At 40.6% G+C, this 17,401-nt stretch overlaps 1 protein-coding gene across 4 annotated transcripts in view; it reads left to right on the top strand.

Moving 5' to 3' along the window:
- LOC121857809 (ras-specific guanine nucleotide-releasing factor 2-like) overlaps window positions 1-17,401 on the top strand; it is a 140,549-nt gene that overhangs the window by 104,423 nt on the left and 18,725 nt on the right. For 3 of the 4 annotated variants that reach the window (XM_042354050.1, XM_042354049.1, XM_042354047.1), the window contains 11 exons: window positions 5,759-5,861; window positions 7,274-7,407; window positions 7,597-7,811; window positions 7,985-8,134; window positions 8,657-8,865; window positions 9,157-9,245; window positions 9,871-9,969; window positions 10,326-10,468; window positions 11,274-11,376; window positions 15,750-15,982; window positions 16,797-17,060. In XM_042354050.1, coding sequence (XP_042209984.1) covers window positions 5,759-5,861; window positions 7,274-7,407; window positions 7,597-7,811; window positions 7,985-8,134; window positions 8,657-8,865; window positions 9,157-9,245; window positions 9,871-9,969; window positions 10,326-10,468; window positions 11,274-11,376; window positions 15,750-15,982; window positions 16,797-17,060 — 1,742 coding nt within the window. The remainder of the gene's footprint in view (window positions 1-5,758; window positions 5,862-7,273; window positions 7,408-7,596; window positions 7,812-7,984; window positions 8,135-8,656; window positions 8,866-9,156; window positions 9,246-9,870; window positions 9,970-10,325; window positions 10,469-11,273; window positions 11,377-15,749; window positions 15,983-16,796; window positions 17,061-17,401) is intronic. The other variant, XM_042354048.1, reaches the window with a different exon arrangement.

Below are 17,401 nucleotides of genomic sequence, written 5' to 3'. Positions count from 1 at the left end.
TATTGAGTCGACTGGGTCCAGACACTTTTTAGTGAAATCAATGAAGGCGATAGCTACAGACGTTTTTCGTTTCTCGAGATGGCGGTATATGTAATCGAGAAAGCTGACAAGACAGTGAGTGGTGGAGGAAGTTTTCATGTTGCCAAATTGCTGAGGGTCTACGACTCCTGCAATATCAGCATAAGCCCAGTCAAACACAAAACTTTCACAGATTAGGCTGGGTATTGGGGGTGATTGCAATAGGTCGTAGCTGATTTAAGGATTGTGGGCTGGTTGACTTGGGCACTGGTGATACATAAGAGGTCTTCCAGTCAGCTGGGCATCTGGCTTGACTGAGAGAAGCATTGATGATGGAGCAGAGGGGTTTAGCAAGCTCCGGGGAGAACTCCTTGAAGAGTTTCATTGGTAAGTCAATGGGGTTGGTAGAGCGTTTTAATTTTAGTTTGTCCAGGCGTTTTGCTACGTCAAATTCTTCTACTAAGTCAGTGGGAAGGGGGGCTGGTAGGTAAGCAGGGAGAGTGGTTGTGTCAGGCCGTGGGAGCGTCTGGCATATAGTAGCGAAATGGTTATTTGTTTGCTCAGCTGCGTCAACATTAGTGAGATGGCTCAGGAAGGGGAGGGGGTGTGTCTTATTGTTTAGTCCACAGAGTCTTTTAAGCTACTTCATACCATTGACTGGATGTTGGTCTGCTTCAGGTGTTGTAATTTGCTGGGTAGTGGACTTCTTTGCAGTGCGTATTTCATGGATGACCAAGGCGGCGACCTGTAGCGATGTGGTCAGCTGAGATGAAAGGCTCTGGTTCCTCTGCTTACAAGTCTTTGATCCGAGGTGTGATCCAGGGCAAGTCAGCTGGGTGAGATCTGACGGACTTCGGGGAAGAAGTGGTGGTGAGCTTCCCGTGGTGGTGTTGGTATAATTTATCCATTTGGTTTCCACACCGTCATCCACGCCAAGTACTTCAGTCCAGGATGGTGAACTATCCACTGCCCGAAGAGGCGTACTGCAGAGCCAGTAATCGGCCTGTAGGTCTTGGATGTAGGTCTCTGTACTTGAGCGGAGTGGCAGCTGGGGACCAGAGCACTGATAAGTGTGTGCTACACCCGATAGGAGGCATTGGTTGAGGTGTGGCTGGTACTGGTCCCAAGGTCAGTTAAGATAAGGTCAAGGGTATTTTGGACTGTGTGTGGGGAAGGTCACAACCAGATAGCATACGTCCTGATATATCAGTGGTGCTTGAATTTACTTTAAATCCCCACATACTAACTTGGGCACATGGGTACCTAACTCTGGAGGTGGTCTGAGGTGGTGATGAGGTGATTGATAAGAGTGTCTCTGGTGGGTGATCGAGTATGGATGGTATGCCACACAGATTATAATGGAAGCAGTGTTATGTAGTGCCCGTGAAAGTACCCACACGCACTATTAATGCTTCCACATCTGCTGACCTGGAACCATCCAGGCGTGACGGGCGTAGGTCATCTTGACAGAAGAGGGCAACGCCCGCCTTTGTAAAACGAAGGTATATGTTGATATCCCCTCAATATGACACGCTTTCAGGCACAATTCTGCCAAGCCTCACATATGGCAAATGACGCTCGCAGCGGTTGACCTGACTGTAGTTGCCAGCTCGCCGAACTTGCTAGCTGGGAAGTGACTTGGATAGCAGTAGAGGACGGGAGACTGCTACATATCCGTGGAACTTCAGTGTGGTGGTGGTATAGTCTGGTCAGGGTGGGTTTCCTCGGTTTCCTAGTGAGGTTACAATTCTAATGGGCTTATGTGTATGACGCCTTGTCTACGCTGCGGAATATTTTTCAGTGACTTGAGTCGCTACGATAACATCACATCAGGATAACCGCCTCTACGATGGTACAGACTGCGCCGAGTAAGTGATTGGGTGGCCATCTGCTGAGATCTGTTGTGGGCGGACGGAAGTGTTTGTCACTGGCGGCACTTTGAGGGACACTGACACTGGTAGACATCTGTTAATACTTGTCAGTCGTGAAAGACCCTGGGTCCCCTCGCTCCTTGCGCCAAAGGCCGCACACAGTTTTCACGATATATGTAAACACCGCGGTGGTTCTGTCACTGGCACTTTAAAGGTGACCGATAAAGTGCCCACTGTCTGACTTTTTCCTTTGGGGTGCAATTATTATCGAGCACTGTATGATAATCACTTATTGCACTGATGACTAGAATGCTTTGCCGAAAGTTCCTTTAAGTGCACCATAGAACACTGCTCCGGTAATCAATCGTTCACTAATCACTGGAATGTTTTGCTGAATCGATCCTACAACACTTATGCTGTATATACCAATGACCTGACAACACTTATGCTATATATACCAATGACCTGACAACACTTATACTATATATACCAATGACCTGACAACACTTATACTATATATACCAATGACCTGACAACACTTATGCTATATATACCAATGACCTGACAACATTTATACTATATATACCAATGACCTGACAACACTTATGCTGTTATACCAATGACCTGACCTTGCCCTTACTATATGTACCAATGATCTGACAACACTTATACTGTATATACCAATGACCTGACAACATCTATACTGTTAAACCAATGACCTGACAACATCTATACTGTTATACCAATGACCTGACAACACTTATACTATATATACCAATGACATGACAACACTTATGCTATATATACCAATGACCTGACAACACTTATACTATATATACCAATGACCTGACAACAGCTATACCGTATATATACGAATGACCTGACAACACTTATACTATATATACCAATGACCTGACAACACTTATACTGTATATACCAATGACCTGACAACACTTATACTATATATACCAATGACCTGACAACACTTATACTGTATATACCAATGACCAGACAACACTTATACTGTATACCAATGACCTGACAACATCTATACTGTTAAACCAATGACCTGACAACATCTATACTGTTATACCAATGACCTGACAACACTTATACTATATATATCAATGATACGACAACACTTATGTACTGTATATACCAATGACCTGACAACACTTATACTGTATATACCAATGACACAACAACATCTATACTGTTAAACCAATGACCTGACAACATCTATACTGTATCCCAATGACCTGACAACACTTATACTGTATATACCAATGACCTGACAACATCTATACTGTACTCTAGCCAATACATGACAACATACTGTTATACCAATGACCTGACAACACTTATACTGTTATACCAATGACCTGACAACATCTATACTGTTAGCCAATGACCTGACAACACTTATACTGTATATACCAATGACCTGACAACACTTATGCTGTATATACCATGAACTGAAACAACACTTATACTGTTATACCAATGACCTGACAACACTTATACTATATATGCAATGACCTGACAACACTTATACTATATATACCAATGACCTGTTAACATCTATACTGTTATACCAATGACCTGACAACATCTATACTGTTATACCAATGACCTGACACTTATACTATATATACCAATGACCTGACAACATCATACTGTTATACCAATGACCTGACAACATCTATGCTGTTATACCAATGACCTGACAACATCTGTACTGTTATACCTTGACAACATCTATACTGTTATACCAATGACCTGACAACATCTATACTGTTATACCAATGACCTGACAACATCTATACTGTTATATACCAATGATGACCTGACAACACTTATACTATATATACCAATGACCTGACAACACTTATACTGTATATACCAATGACCTGACAACACTTATACTATATATACCAATGACCTGACAACACTTATACTGTTAAACCAATGACCTGACAACATCTATACTGTTATACCAATGACCTGACAACACTTATGCTATATATACCAGTGACCTGACAACACTTATACTGTTAAACCAATGACCTGACAACATCTATACTGTTATACCAACGACCTGACAACACTTATACTATATATACCAATGACCTGACAACACTTATACTATATATACCAATGACCTGACAGCATCTCTACTGTTATACCAATGACCTGACAACACTTATACTGTTATACCAATGACTTGACAACATCTATACTGTTATACCAATGACCTGACAACATCTATACTGTTATACCAATGACCTGACAACACTTATACTACTGTATATATACCAATGATTTGACAACATCTATACTGTTATACCAATGACCTGACAACACTTATACTATATATACCAATGACCTGACAACAGCTATACCGTATATATACGAATGACCTGACAACACTTATACTATATATACCAATGACCTGACAACATCTCTACTGTTATACCAATGAACTGATAACACTTATACTATATATACCAATGACCTGTCAACAGCTATACCGTATATATACGAATGACCTGACAACACTTATACTATATATACCAATGACCTGACAACACCTGTACCAATATAACAATGACCTTATATTACTGACAACCCTAGTAAAACATATCGTAATGACCTGAAACACTTAAAGCAGATATAGCATTAACCTGACAACTTCTGACAACAGTAAAATCGCATTAGTGACCCTGACAACAGCATTAATACAGTATTCATGACTGATGTTAAAAAATCATTAACAACACTGACAACAGTAGCAACATAACATTTAAGTCCCTGCCAACAATAATAATATAGCATTAGTGACCCTGCCAACAGAAATATCATAACATTAATGACCCTGACAACAACAACACAGCATTAGTAATCCTGACAACAGCACCAACACAGCATTAATAATCCTGACAACAGCACCAACACAGCATTAGTAACCCTGACAACACCACCAACACAGCATTAGTAATCCTGACAACAGCATCAACACAGCATTATTAATCCTGACAACAGCACCAACACAGCATTAACAATCCTGACAACAGCACCAACACAACATTAGTAATCCTGACAACAGCACCAACACAGCATTAGTAATCCTGACAACAGCACCAACACAGCATTAGTAACCCTGACAACAGCACCAACACAGCATTAGCAATCCTGAAATCCTGACAACAACACCAACACATCATTAATTAACCTGACAACAACAGCAACAAAAAGGCAAAATTGATGAGCCTGACAACAGTAGCAACACAGCGATGATGACCCGGACAATCAGCTAAAGGGACTGCCGTAATGAATTTAACAGCAAAAATATCAAAGTATTAATGACCCAGAAAACAACAAAAAATGTAATCAAAGGAAAGCTGGTACCCCGTTCTCATAGAAAAAGCCAACAGGTATTAATTGGCGGCGTCTGTTTGGCTGACTCACACAACAGGGAATCAGGTGGGATTTATACACAAACATAGGGTAAATTTTAGCCTATCTAGGAACCCTGATTTTGACTTTCATTTATGACGATCTTGATATTATGGACCATTATTAAAGTAGAACTGTATTTTTCACAACTAGTAACATTTCTTTTTTTTGTGTGTGTCTGAAAAGAATGAGATTAAAAATTAGCTTAATTGTTTACCTTTTCTCTCAACCTTAGTGAGAGAGACATGAAAAAATTAGTCCAAGATATATGTTATAATGTTAGTATTTTATATTGAACACTATATAAGCTTCATACATAAACGCATACAGTATATCCACTACGATATATTATGTAGAATAAAAATCCGAAAAAAATATGAAGATTAATTAATAACAGCGAGTATGATTGACAGGGTCGCTGATCCAGGTTCTGGGAGACCGCCCTCGCTCAACCAAGAGTCGCCTCGGCCAGTTCAAAAGTGAGAAGGATGCAGTGCGTCAGTGTTTCCTTTTTAGGTAAGTCATACAGAACTCAACCTTCATTCTCCCGACACAGGTTCTCATTCTCTTAAGTGTACCGTAGATGATGTGCGAGGATTTCACGACCTATTTATTCCCAAGATATCTTAATCATTTAAACGTACCTATTAATCAGTGTTAGTTTTAAGTTAAAGTATATCATTAACATAAATTGGAACAGACGCCAGGATTCGAAATAGCGGGAAACCAATAGTAAGACCACTCAACCAAATCCCATCACCTTTTTTTTCCAGGTGCAGCTTTTTCTTCCCCACGCCCTCAAAATTAATAAATTATCTATGTGCATATGCTTACCTTTATATATCCCCAGGCACTTGTCCCGTGTACGCACATTTTTGTTTCTGTAAGTATACGACTAATTAACTGTTGACCTTGGCGTACGCAGAGACCCTCTTGCACCACACACCGCAGAGGACAGTAATTAGTGTAGAATTCAAGTCATTCATTCCTTAGTAGTTGTAACCAATGAATGTTTTTACAATAACAATAATAAATGGATTCAAAAGATTGTTTTAGGTTTATCTGTAAGTTATAGTAGTGTAACCTGATCCCCCTGGTCATCGTGTTCTCTATTCAATTACTGTATCTCGAGTCGCCACAGCAGTTTAACACTATATTCACTCATAATACAGTAATAATGAGAAGCTTAGCGAATTATACAAAACAATGGGAGCTTTTATTTACTGGTCGATTGGTCTTTGTCATTACCGGGTAACTATTGTTAATAAGTGAACATATTTTTTGATAATGGAGCATCATCATGTTTCTCCTCCAGTCAACAGTATAAACTATTAGTCACCATCAGTACTTTATCAATAGGTAGCACAAAGCGCTGCGTCATTGGATATCTAACCGTAGAATAAACTTGGAAGTAATGTTAGTCTGTGTATCAAAACATGCATTACAGTACTAGCCTTCACCAACAGATATCACATGTCATCAGTGGTACATTAGTCTATCAACATTAAGTATAGTAGATACCACTATTTTTTTCCTATACCACAAAAAGTAAAATATTTGATTTTCTCAATAATTACCCTTTTCGATACAATTCCCAGCGAGATCATTAATATTTTACATGTATCTGGTACTGTACCCCTCAAACATATAACTATCCCTGGTCACATGGTTTACTCATTGTAAGTCATCTCAATACAGTATTCCGATTAGGTACGCCATATATTTTCTCTTCAAGTCAAATGTACATTAAACCCCACTTAGCGCCTTAGCTTTTCCAGCCCACTAGTATTATTTTATTACGAAAAAAATTCTACCAAAAATAAATTGACCTATTAACCTTCCTCAGTGCTCACATTAGTTCCATCAGTATCCCTCCGTTATAGTTCCTTGGTTACGGTTCATCACCCTTCTTCATCACCCTTCTTTAGCAACCACCTTATCGTTGCGACGAGGACCTCTGGCGGGAAACTGCACCTGGTGGCGGGGGTGGGAAAGGTGCCTCTAAACAACGCCACGCTCATCGAAGACCCAAATGAACAAGGCAATCAAGACGAAGACGTGGGTAAATATCACACACACACACACACACACACACACACTGAAAGAATCTACATTAAAACAGCAAAATAAAAGTTAAAACAACTTAAGGGTCAGTGGAAATACATATGTGACAATAATAAGCAACATATCGTCGGTAAACAAGACGCAACACCATTAAACAAAAGAGTAATGATTCCCTCCACAATGGCAGAGTCGGTGTGTTCGTTTTCGTCACAGAGCAGCGGAGTGAGTGACAGTTCAGCAGCAACCAGTAGTGGATCAGGACCCGGCAAGAACTTCAACGTGGAACAAGCAAACCTAGATTTCAAGATCGTTGTGGAGCAGAAGAGTGGCTTGCCTATAACACTTCATCTCGTGGCGCCCACTATGCAGGAGAAACAAGCCTGGATTAGCGACATTAGTCAAGTATAGTCATCATATTCAAGTATTATAGATCATGTCATTTTTTATAGGCCTATTTAATATTTTATGATGTTTGTGTTTTTGTGATTATACACTGAAGCTTAAATAGATAAATACAATAATAGGATTTGGAATGTATGCATGTGTGTTCAAATACCTCCCCTTTCTCTCTCCAGTGTTTGGACAACGTACACTTCAACAATTTATTCCGCTCCTCCATCTCCGACACTTCATCAATAACGATGCCACACTTCATCAAAAATGACCCCAAGCTATTCCGGGATGACATCGATATTCGCTTCTCACGCACACTCAACTCTTGTAAGGTAAACACTAGTCACCAAGGTAGATCGGTGGTCCGTACAAGATGACCTACTAATCATGTTCAGTACAGTTAGAGCAAGTGATCGTTTTCAAGGCAGTAAGACCAACACACTTTCTTCTGAAAGATGAGTACAGCACATGTGATTATTCTCCTGGAGGACGAAGACATATTAATGATTCCCGAAAGATGAAACCAGATCACCATTTTCAGGAACTCGGAGATATGTCAACTAATGGAAGGTAAGGATGATGGACATGTAAGTACAAAATTAAATCTGGTTCCCAATTGCTATAAGGTAAGAACAGGAGTAAGAACTCTTGGTTATTTGTATGTGTTTATATAGGACACTGAACTTACTAGCATAATAAGTAATGATTTGTGTGAGTGCGCTGCATTATGTGAGAGCGAACGGATGGAAACACAGAATAATAAAGAGAAAAAGCAGTACAGTATAGAATAACTATTAGTATGAGAAAACGTATATTATTTGTAACTAAACCAACATGTACAATTTCATCGCCAGGTGCCCCACATTCGGTACGCCACACCGGATAGGCTGCTGGAGAGATTGACCGATCTTCGTTTTCTGTCCATTGACTTCCTCAACACTTTCCTCTTGACCTACCGTGTCTTCACCGACGGTATCTCTATTCTTGAAGCCCTTAAGAAGGTCTACTACAACCCAGACGTCCACGACCAGATGGCCGACTCTCGCGATTCTTCTGTTGAGAGGTCAGTCACAAGACGGGGATCACCTGAAGATTAGCCTCCAGCTAATTTCATATTAATATTAACCATCTTAACATTAATCTCATCTAACCTAATCTAACCCCTCATGTAGCGTTAGGGTGTTTAATGGTAAGTTCAAATAAGCTGGGGTACTACTCTTCAGTTGGTCTCACACGAGCAATATGAAATCATAAAGATTAGATAGATATTTGACAGAGGAGTACATTTGAAGTTTCCGTGTTTGCAAAATTATATCACTGAGGCGGCTTTAATGTGATATATTTCTCCCAACAGATCTCCAGAGTATATAGCGTCCCCACCCCCAGACCTCGACAGTGACCGCAACTCTCCAAGGCGTGTTTCAACCTTCAGTGCTTTCTCCGGTAATAATGATTTACTTTTCCTCTTTGTTTCAACTACCAGAGTTATTTTAGCATCATGCTAATTTCAGCAAGACAATCCTTAAATCTTCACAATACTCGGTCTTATACATTAATAGTAATCAAACGTCTTATAGTTTTACCTGATACCACGTCAGTTGTTTTAACATAAAACTCGCAGAGGGGCCAGCCAAGCGTCGTCACATCTACATACCGATGAGTCCATTTTCCAGGGACTAAAGATACCTGAAACAGGATGATTTTAACTGATGGAGGTTATAATACATAGACGAACACTGAGGCAGGAGCTCCCTCTTTAAGTCGTCGATTGAAGCGTGTTGCTGGCACCAATGAGTGTAGCTCGTCACAATATTAACTGAAGTATCTGTATAATACGGAAAGCGATGAGTTATCCCTACGAAAGTTACATCATTCATCTTTTTTTTTAATAAGGGTTAAAGACTACTTATTTAGCTATTGTACAGTGCGTCTGATAGGTAATTCAAATAGCTTTCTTAAATTCGCTGATCATAATACGTATATAAACATAATTATTAAAGTATGAATTAAAATATATGGTTAAGATACATATAATTTATAATATGTTAATAAATCCGTTATGTGTCAGGGTTTGAGGTGGAGGCGCCTCGCGAACGCTGCTGGACGTTTGATGCGCAGGTGGCAAAAGCGTCCGGCAATCAACACTGGCGGTGGTCATACAGGAGATGTAAGCTACCTTCCTTGTATCATCATTTCTTTCCTTTTATATTTATCAATTTACTTCCATGTCAAATTTCCGTCCACAACTTGTGTTCGCCGTCCTGTCGTGTTCTCTGATTAATGTTTGTCCTATTTCAGCTTTACCTAAACCAAAATGCTTTTCTTTTCCTATTTCGACGTATCCTCAACAGAATGATAGATATAATGAAAAAAAAAAACATAAGAAAATGTTCCTGATGCACACCAGCTGAAAATATTCCCAGAGGTAATTTTTTTATTGTTAAAGAATATTGTATTTTCCATGTCGATGTAACACAAGGTAAACGCAGACGACGGATAGAGTAAGCTAATAATACACAATAGGCCTTCTACCCTGCACAGTTGAGGAGGAACAGAGGGAGCAAGAGGAGCGTCGTATCAGAGAGGAGGCGGCAGTGAACGAAGCTACCTTCCACACCAACAGTCTCCCCGCCAGTGCACCAAACTCACCGTTCAGCCCCAAGAAGGTACACAATACAGTCTCACTTTCGCTGAACTTGTATCAACTTTCACACTCTTAAGGGAAATTTGTTTTAATAAACCCTTCTTACAACTCGTCTTTAAAGATAGGCTTTTACTTCATATGTTATTAGGTTAAGTTAGGTTAGGTTTGCAAACTCTTACATTACGCCAGCTTTTGTTTGCATGAATTTTCATAAAAAAAAAAAAAAAAAATATATATATATATATATATATATATATATATATATATATATATATATATATATATATATATATATATATATATATATATATATATATATATATATATATATATATATATATATATATATATATATATATATATATTGTTGGTTGCAAATGCGCTCAAAACCTTAATTCCTGACACAAATACATTAAAACAACATGGACGCCTCAATAAATCAACATAGGCCCCCCCCACACTCACACACACACAGCGGATAGCGCATTTGCAAACTGTCTCAGGCATAGGCATGTCAGATGGTTATGGGATTTGCTGGAACTTGAAGCAGTGGCGTGAGAGTCATCTTACAAAATTCATTATATACAATTTATTATACTGAACTGTATAGATATTTTGTCGTAGTTTCATTAATTATATTTATTCAAGAAAGTGTATAATTGGAATCTATTAATATACTATTTCAACACTTTCTTGTAACGCGAACGACAACTGCAACATTTCAGGTGAGTTTTGGTGTGTTGCAATCAGAATTAATTTGATTTCTTTAGTTTTCCATCATAGAGTATTATAAGGCAGAGATAACATTCACCATGACTGCCCTACAGGTGACCATCAGAACAGACGATGACCACAAGTTCCTCACCATCCCAAAAGGTCGCCGTAATCTGGTTGGGTCTACATCATCAGCTGAGACCCTCATCGGGGAAGGTAAACATCAAGTCCCAAGTGTCATCATTGTCTGTGTTTCAGCTTTCTGCTATAACTCTGGATTATGGTTTGGTAGTTACCGAAATTTGAACGAAAAAATAAACCGAATGACAGCTACCACTCAAGAACTAATGATATTCTAAAACATTAAGTTCATGGTGTGTGTGTGTGTGTGTGTGTGTGTGTGTGTGTGTGTGTGTGTGTGTGTGTGTGTGTGTGTGTGTGTGTGTGTGTAGAAAAGGTGCCCTAAACATAGCCTGCCTAAAAAAACAACCTGACTGGGCAACCGCACCCAGTAAGCTCATCCTTATGCGGTCGAAAACACAGTCATAATCACAGATCAAAACAAAAGCAAACTATACAACCTCTTATGGTCACTGCATGGAATGTCAGGAACCTTCTGGATACTGGCACAAATAAGCATACTGAAAGAAGAACCGCCCTTGTGGCAAAAGAGCTGGCAAGGTATAACATCGACATAGCAGCCATTAGTGAGTCCCGGCTCCCAGACGAGGGTCGACACACAGAACCGGGATCTGGCTACACCTTCTTCTGGAAGGGTAAGCCTGCTGCGGAGAGAAACCACATTTATGGAGTTGTCTTTGCCATCCGCCAATGCATCCCACATGGGCTAACTGAAATGCCTGTAAGAATCAACGAGCGCCTCATGACTCTCCGAGTCCCACTGAATCAATCACGTCTTGCCTTCTTCATCAGTGCATATGCTCAACCACTGGATGCAGAGGATGACATCAAGGAGGCCTTTTATGCCGACCTTGACAGAGAAGATAAGGTTGTGTTCCTAGGTGACTTCAATGCCAGAGTTGGCAGAGATGCTGACATTTGGCAGGGAATCATAGGGAGAAATGGACTAGGCAAGTGTAATCCCAACGGCCTTATCCTCCTCAGCAAGTGTGCTGCACACAGCCTCACTATCACCAATACCTTGTTTAGGGAGGCCAACAAGTTGAAGAGTTCGTGGCAACACCCACGATTCAAACACTGGCGTCTTATTGACTACATCATTGTCAGAGAAAGAGATCGCCTAGATGTCCTCATCACCCGAGCCATGCCTGGCTCAGATCACTGCGACACTGATCATCAGCTCGTCAGAGCTAAGCTCTCACTTCACGTCGCCCCAAAACAACGAAGGCAACAAGCCTCCAGAAGAGGTTTTAACAGTATACCTCTGGAGGATCCAGCAGTAGCACATACTTTCAGAGAGCAGCTCGCACATGGGCTGATAAACAACCAGAAAACAAACAACCCACATCCCAGAGCTGAATGGGATATTTTCGACACTGTCATGACAAAAACCTGCAGAGAGGCCCTCCACCAGATCAAAAGAATACACCAGGACTAGTTTGATGAAAATGTTCCGGAAATCAATGTACTCGTCGATGATAAACGTGCTGCTTTAACTGACTGACAGAACAACCCTCAGTCTCGAACCAAAGCTGATACCTTCTGCAAGAAGAAAGCATCAGCCCAGTGCGAACTTCGCAATCTAAAGAACGACTGCTTTAAAAAATAAAACACGTGAAATGCAAAAACTTGCAAATTAAAACAAGATGCGCAAATTTTTCAATTCCACTGAAACATTTTATGGGCCAATCACACATGGTGCAGCCCCCCTCCGCTGGGCCGATGGTAATCCCTAATTAAAGACGAAGAAGGCATCCTTCAGTGCTGGAAAGAGCATTGCCATTCGCTGCTCAACCAAAACACCGATGTGGATGTCCTGACTACCCAGCAGGTCCCTCAGCATCCAGAGCTGACCCACCTCAACTATCCTCCATCCCTTGATGAGGCAGCTTCTATTACTGAACTTCTATATGCAGACTACCTCACCTTTGTCTCTCACACTGAAAGCAACCTACAGGGGATTTTGAACACTTACACAGATGCGTATGCACTCTTCGGCCTTAAGGTGAATGTACGTAAGACTCAGATTCTCTTTCGGCCTGCCCCTGGTTCAGTCACACCTCCACCATCCATCCAGCTTAACGGTACTACCCTCTCTAATGTTACCCACTTTCAGTATCTCGGCTCTCATCTGTCCACCACCGCGGACATCGATGAATAGATTCAACATCGGATCAGATGTCCATCTCAAGCCTTTGGCATACCCCGTACCCGTGTCTTCAGTATAAGGGAGCTGAAATTATCTACAAAGTTACACGTATATCGAGCAGTGGTCCTCCCCACCCTGCTAATTGGCTGCGAGACATTGGTCACATACAGGAGGCACCTCTAGGTAGTAGTAGGCAGCTACCAAACAGGGAGGCGCTACCGCCTGGGAAGATATTGGAAGCGTAGTGTATTGCCTAATGGTAGACCCTGCTGCCATATGGCATCACGAAAATTGTGACCAAGTCCCAGGTTGCTGATCTGACTTTCTGCCTCATTTACACACAATTGCAGGGTCTCAATTATTTCTCTTACTATTGACAACACAACATACATATATTGTTTCTCACTTTTGATCTTTTTTTTTTCATTTTTGTATTTATAGGTCTTTATTATTATTATTATTATTATTATTAGTATTATTATTATTATTATTATTATTATTATTATTATTATTATTATTATTATTATTATTATTATTATTACAGTTATTACTATTATTATTATTATCATTAATATTTTTGTTGTCTGGTATTATAAGTTTTATTTACTATGAATTATTATTATTATTATTATTATTATTATTATTATTATTATTATTATTATTATTATTATTATTATTATTATTAATATTATTATTATTATTATTATTATTATTATTATTATTATTATTATTATTATTAAATTCCCCCCCCTCCCCCAGGCCCCGATGTGGGTCAGTGAGCTGTGCCCTGGTGGGCTAATTCCCGTAAAAAAAAATAATAAATAAAAAAACAACAAAAACAAGGTACTTGAAACTTTCACCAACATAGTCTACGTTCCCTCCTCCGAGTTTGCTGGGAAAACAAGAAAACAAATGCCAATATTCTCACTGACACCAGCTGTAGGAGCATCGAGGCTACCATTTATCCACGAACAACTACGCTGGACTGGCCATGTTACTCATATGGACGACAGTAGACTGTCAAAGCAGCCACTTAACAGTCACCTAACGAATAGTAAACCTAACGCTGGCGGGCAACTGAAAAGGTATAAGGATAGTCTTAAGACAAACCTGAAAAAATGCGAAATAGACTCCCTCACTTGGGAGACGATTACTCCACACCGTAACGCTTGGAGGAGCACCACACAAGAAGGTGTCAATACTTTCGAGTTAGCCCGATAGCATACCGAGACAGACAAGCGCCAACGCCGGAAAGACGCTGATGTCGCCCCTCCCGCACTAGGTGTAGCCCTCCACACGAGCAACATCAATTCAATTTCAATTTCAATTGTTTATTCCTTGATAGAGGAAGCGGGATCCTAGTGCTGTCACTAGGTACCCCTGTACAATAACACCAGAAGCATCTGGCAAGTGTGACAAGTATATACAGTATAAATATTATAAAGGGGCTTACTAAAGCCTAAGGAAGAAAGGATATTCCTTTAACACATAATCAATGTTATTTACATAGTATCTGGTCAGTATGGGGAGGATCATCGTGTCTCCGTCAGGGGGTCGTGGAGTAGTGGTCCAGCAGGCGTCACGGAAGCGTTGTGTGTGGGGACATCTTAGGAGGTAGTGGATAAGGGTGCGGCTGTCGGGTCTTCTGCATAATGCACAAGAGCGTTGCTCAGGGGATGCGGGGATACCAATCTCCCAAGCAAAGTCATACCCAATGATGATACGGGCAGCAATCACGTCCCCTTTCCGCGACCCTTTCCCGTAGACGTACGAGAGGTCAGGAAGTTTACGGAGGACATCGTACCAGGTGGGCGGGGAGTCCAGGGGGATGGCTGCTTCCCGAGCTTCTCTCTGTTTGCGGCGAATTTGGGTCCTAAGCTGTAAAAGTGTTCGAGGAACAACGTAGTCAGGTGTGGCCTTGTTGCAGCCAGTCTTGGCAAGGCCATCTGCTGACTCATTCCCCAAGTTACCGACATGACTGGGTATCCATAGGAATGTCACATGACGGCCTGCATCCTGAAGTGTGGATGTTAACCCTCCGAGCAACATCTGTGGACTACCCTGCCGGTCCCGTATCAGCCTCTCAAGTCACCTCAGAGCTCACTACAGCGAAGTAGTAGTAGTAATAGTACTGTGTGTAGTTTATTTTGCCACTCGTCATACAAAACGCTTATTATCTTAACTTTTCAGGGGCTAACATTGACAAGTAGATAGATAGATACGCATTTATTCGGTAAAATCATCACTCAAGTTCACACTGATTCAGCGAGTGTATTAACAAAAACCATTTTTTTTCCAGACTTAAGTATGAGCCAACCAGACAGTCCAACAGATGTCTCCACCTCAACCTTAGTGGGAGGTGGCGGGATGCTGGGCTTCTCAGAATGGCGGTTACCGTTTGAGGCGGAACGTCATAGCCGCAGTCGTCGTCCATCCCGCATCCTGGACGCTGTCACCTCCCCGCCTCGCCCATGTTCAGTGCCGCGACGTTCTCTTCCACGCAGAATGTCGTCACTAGAGGAGCGCCCTCAGGTCAGTACTAGTCTCCTTTCTCATATCGTATATACAGTACAGTACACAGACTTCAAAATTACCTGAAGGTTAGACACCCAGCTTATTTTACTTAAAAAGTCACCATCCTAAGTCCTAACGCTAACTTAACCTAATTTAACATAACCAAACCTACCCTAACCTAACCTAATTTAACGTAACCAAACCTACCTTAACCTAATCCAACCCCCAGGTAGCACTAAAGTGGTTAATTTTCAGGTGAAATAATCTGAGGTGTCTAAGCTTCAGGTGATCCATATTGATATCATTGATCGTGTGTATTATAATCAGCATCACTAAATGAGAAAGATCAACTATATTTTACCTAACAACAGTCTAAGCTTACCACTTTAGCTTACGACTGACTCTTCAATCAGACGTACTTTACAACACATAATTATTCATATATTTAACAGTCTGCTTCACATTCGTCTTAATAACGTAGTAGTATAGCAGTAAAAGTGTCGTGAAGGGCTGGAGCAGACCCTCCTCACCAGTGATTCGTCCATTCCATTTAAAATTTAAATCTTAATGCATGAAGCAAGTATGGTATTCAGTGTCCGGAGTAATTGATATATTGAGCTCACAAGGCTGACCAGAATTTGTTATAATAGCTTGTGGCATTTTTTGTATTTAAAGAGAATATTAGAATATTAAAATTAAATAATATTAAAAAAAGTGCTTCGCTATGTGATGATTATAGAATATCTCCTTTCACAGCACGGCGTCACTTAACTGTTACGAACGCCACATGTCTCATCTCCTAAATGATAATTAATTGTAACTCATTTTACAGGGATGGAGTAAGTTCGAGGCAGCTACTTCGGGTTCAGAGGCTGAGGACGAGCAAGACATCTTGGGTACGGGAGTAAGGCCCCGCTCTACTAACAGATCTCACAGCGCTGCCACCACTTCTGGGTTCCTCTTGGTGGGCCATCGTACCAAGGGTGGCAAAAGACCCAGCTGTGAGAGTGACGCGGCCCTCACTGCTCTGGGTCTAGGGGGTCTGGCTTCTCCCCGCTCTAGCGTCCATACCGCTACCCCGAGGTCATCCTTCCAGGTACAACCTTTTCACCCTCAAATATCATGATTTCTTTCGCAAATTATAAACTGCATGATTGGGTACTTTAGTCCTCTACAGTAACTTATTATCTGAGAAACATTCTGTCTACATTATGATATTGTCACTGGGTAAAATTTTTCAGTTAACAAATTAAAGAATGAATGAATGCAGAACTTTTCAGATACTCATTGACTAAAATTAAGTAGGAAGTTAACCGTAAGTTCTACTCGTGAACCATTTTGTTTGTTTAGACATTTAATATCTGTAAAGAAAGTCCTTCAATTGTGCTCATATCAGTGTACAGACACATCTCTGTATTGACGTTATACATTTGACCT

The sequence above is a fragment of the Homarus americanus genome, unplaced genomic scaffold (assembly GCF_018991925.1).
Source record: "Homarus americanus isolate GMGI-L3 unplaced genomic scaffold, GMGI_Hamer_2.0 scaffold16712, whole genome shotgun sequence".
NCBI classification, from domain to species: Eukaryota; Metazoa; Arthropoda; class Malacostraca; order Decapoda; family Nephropidae; genus Homarus; species Homarus americanus.
The sequence above is the reverse complement of the archived record's forward strand: the minus strand, read 5'-3'. Positions and strand labels throughout refer to the sequence as shown.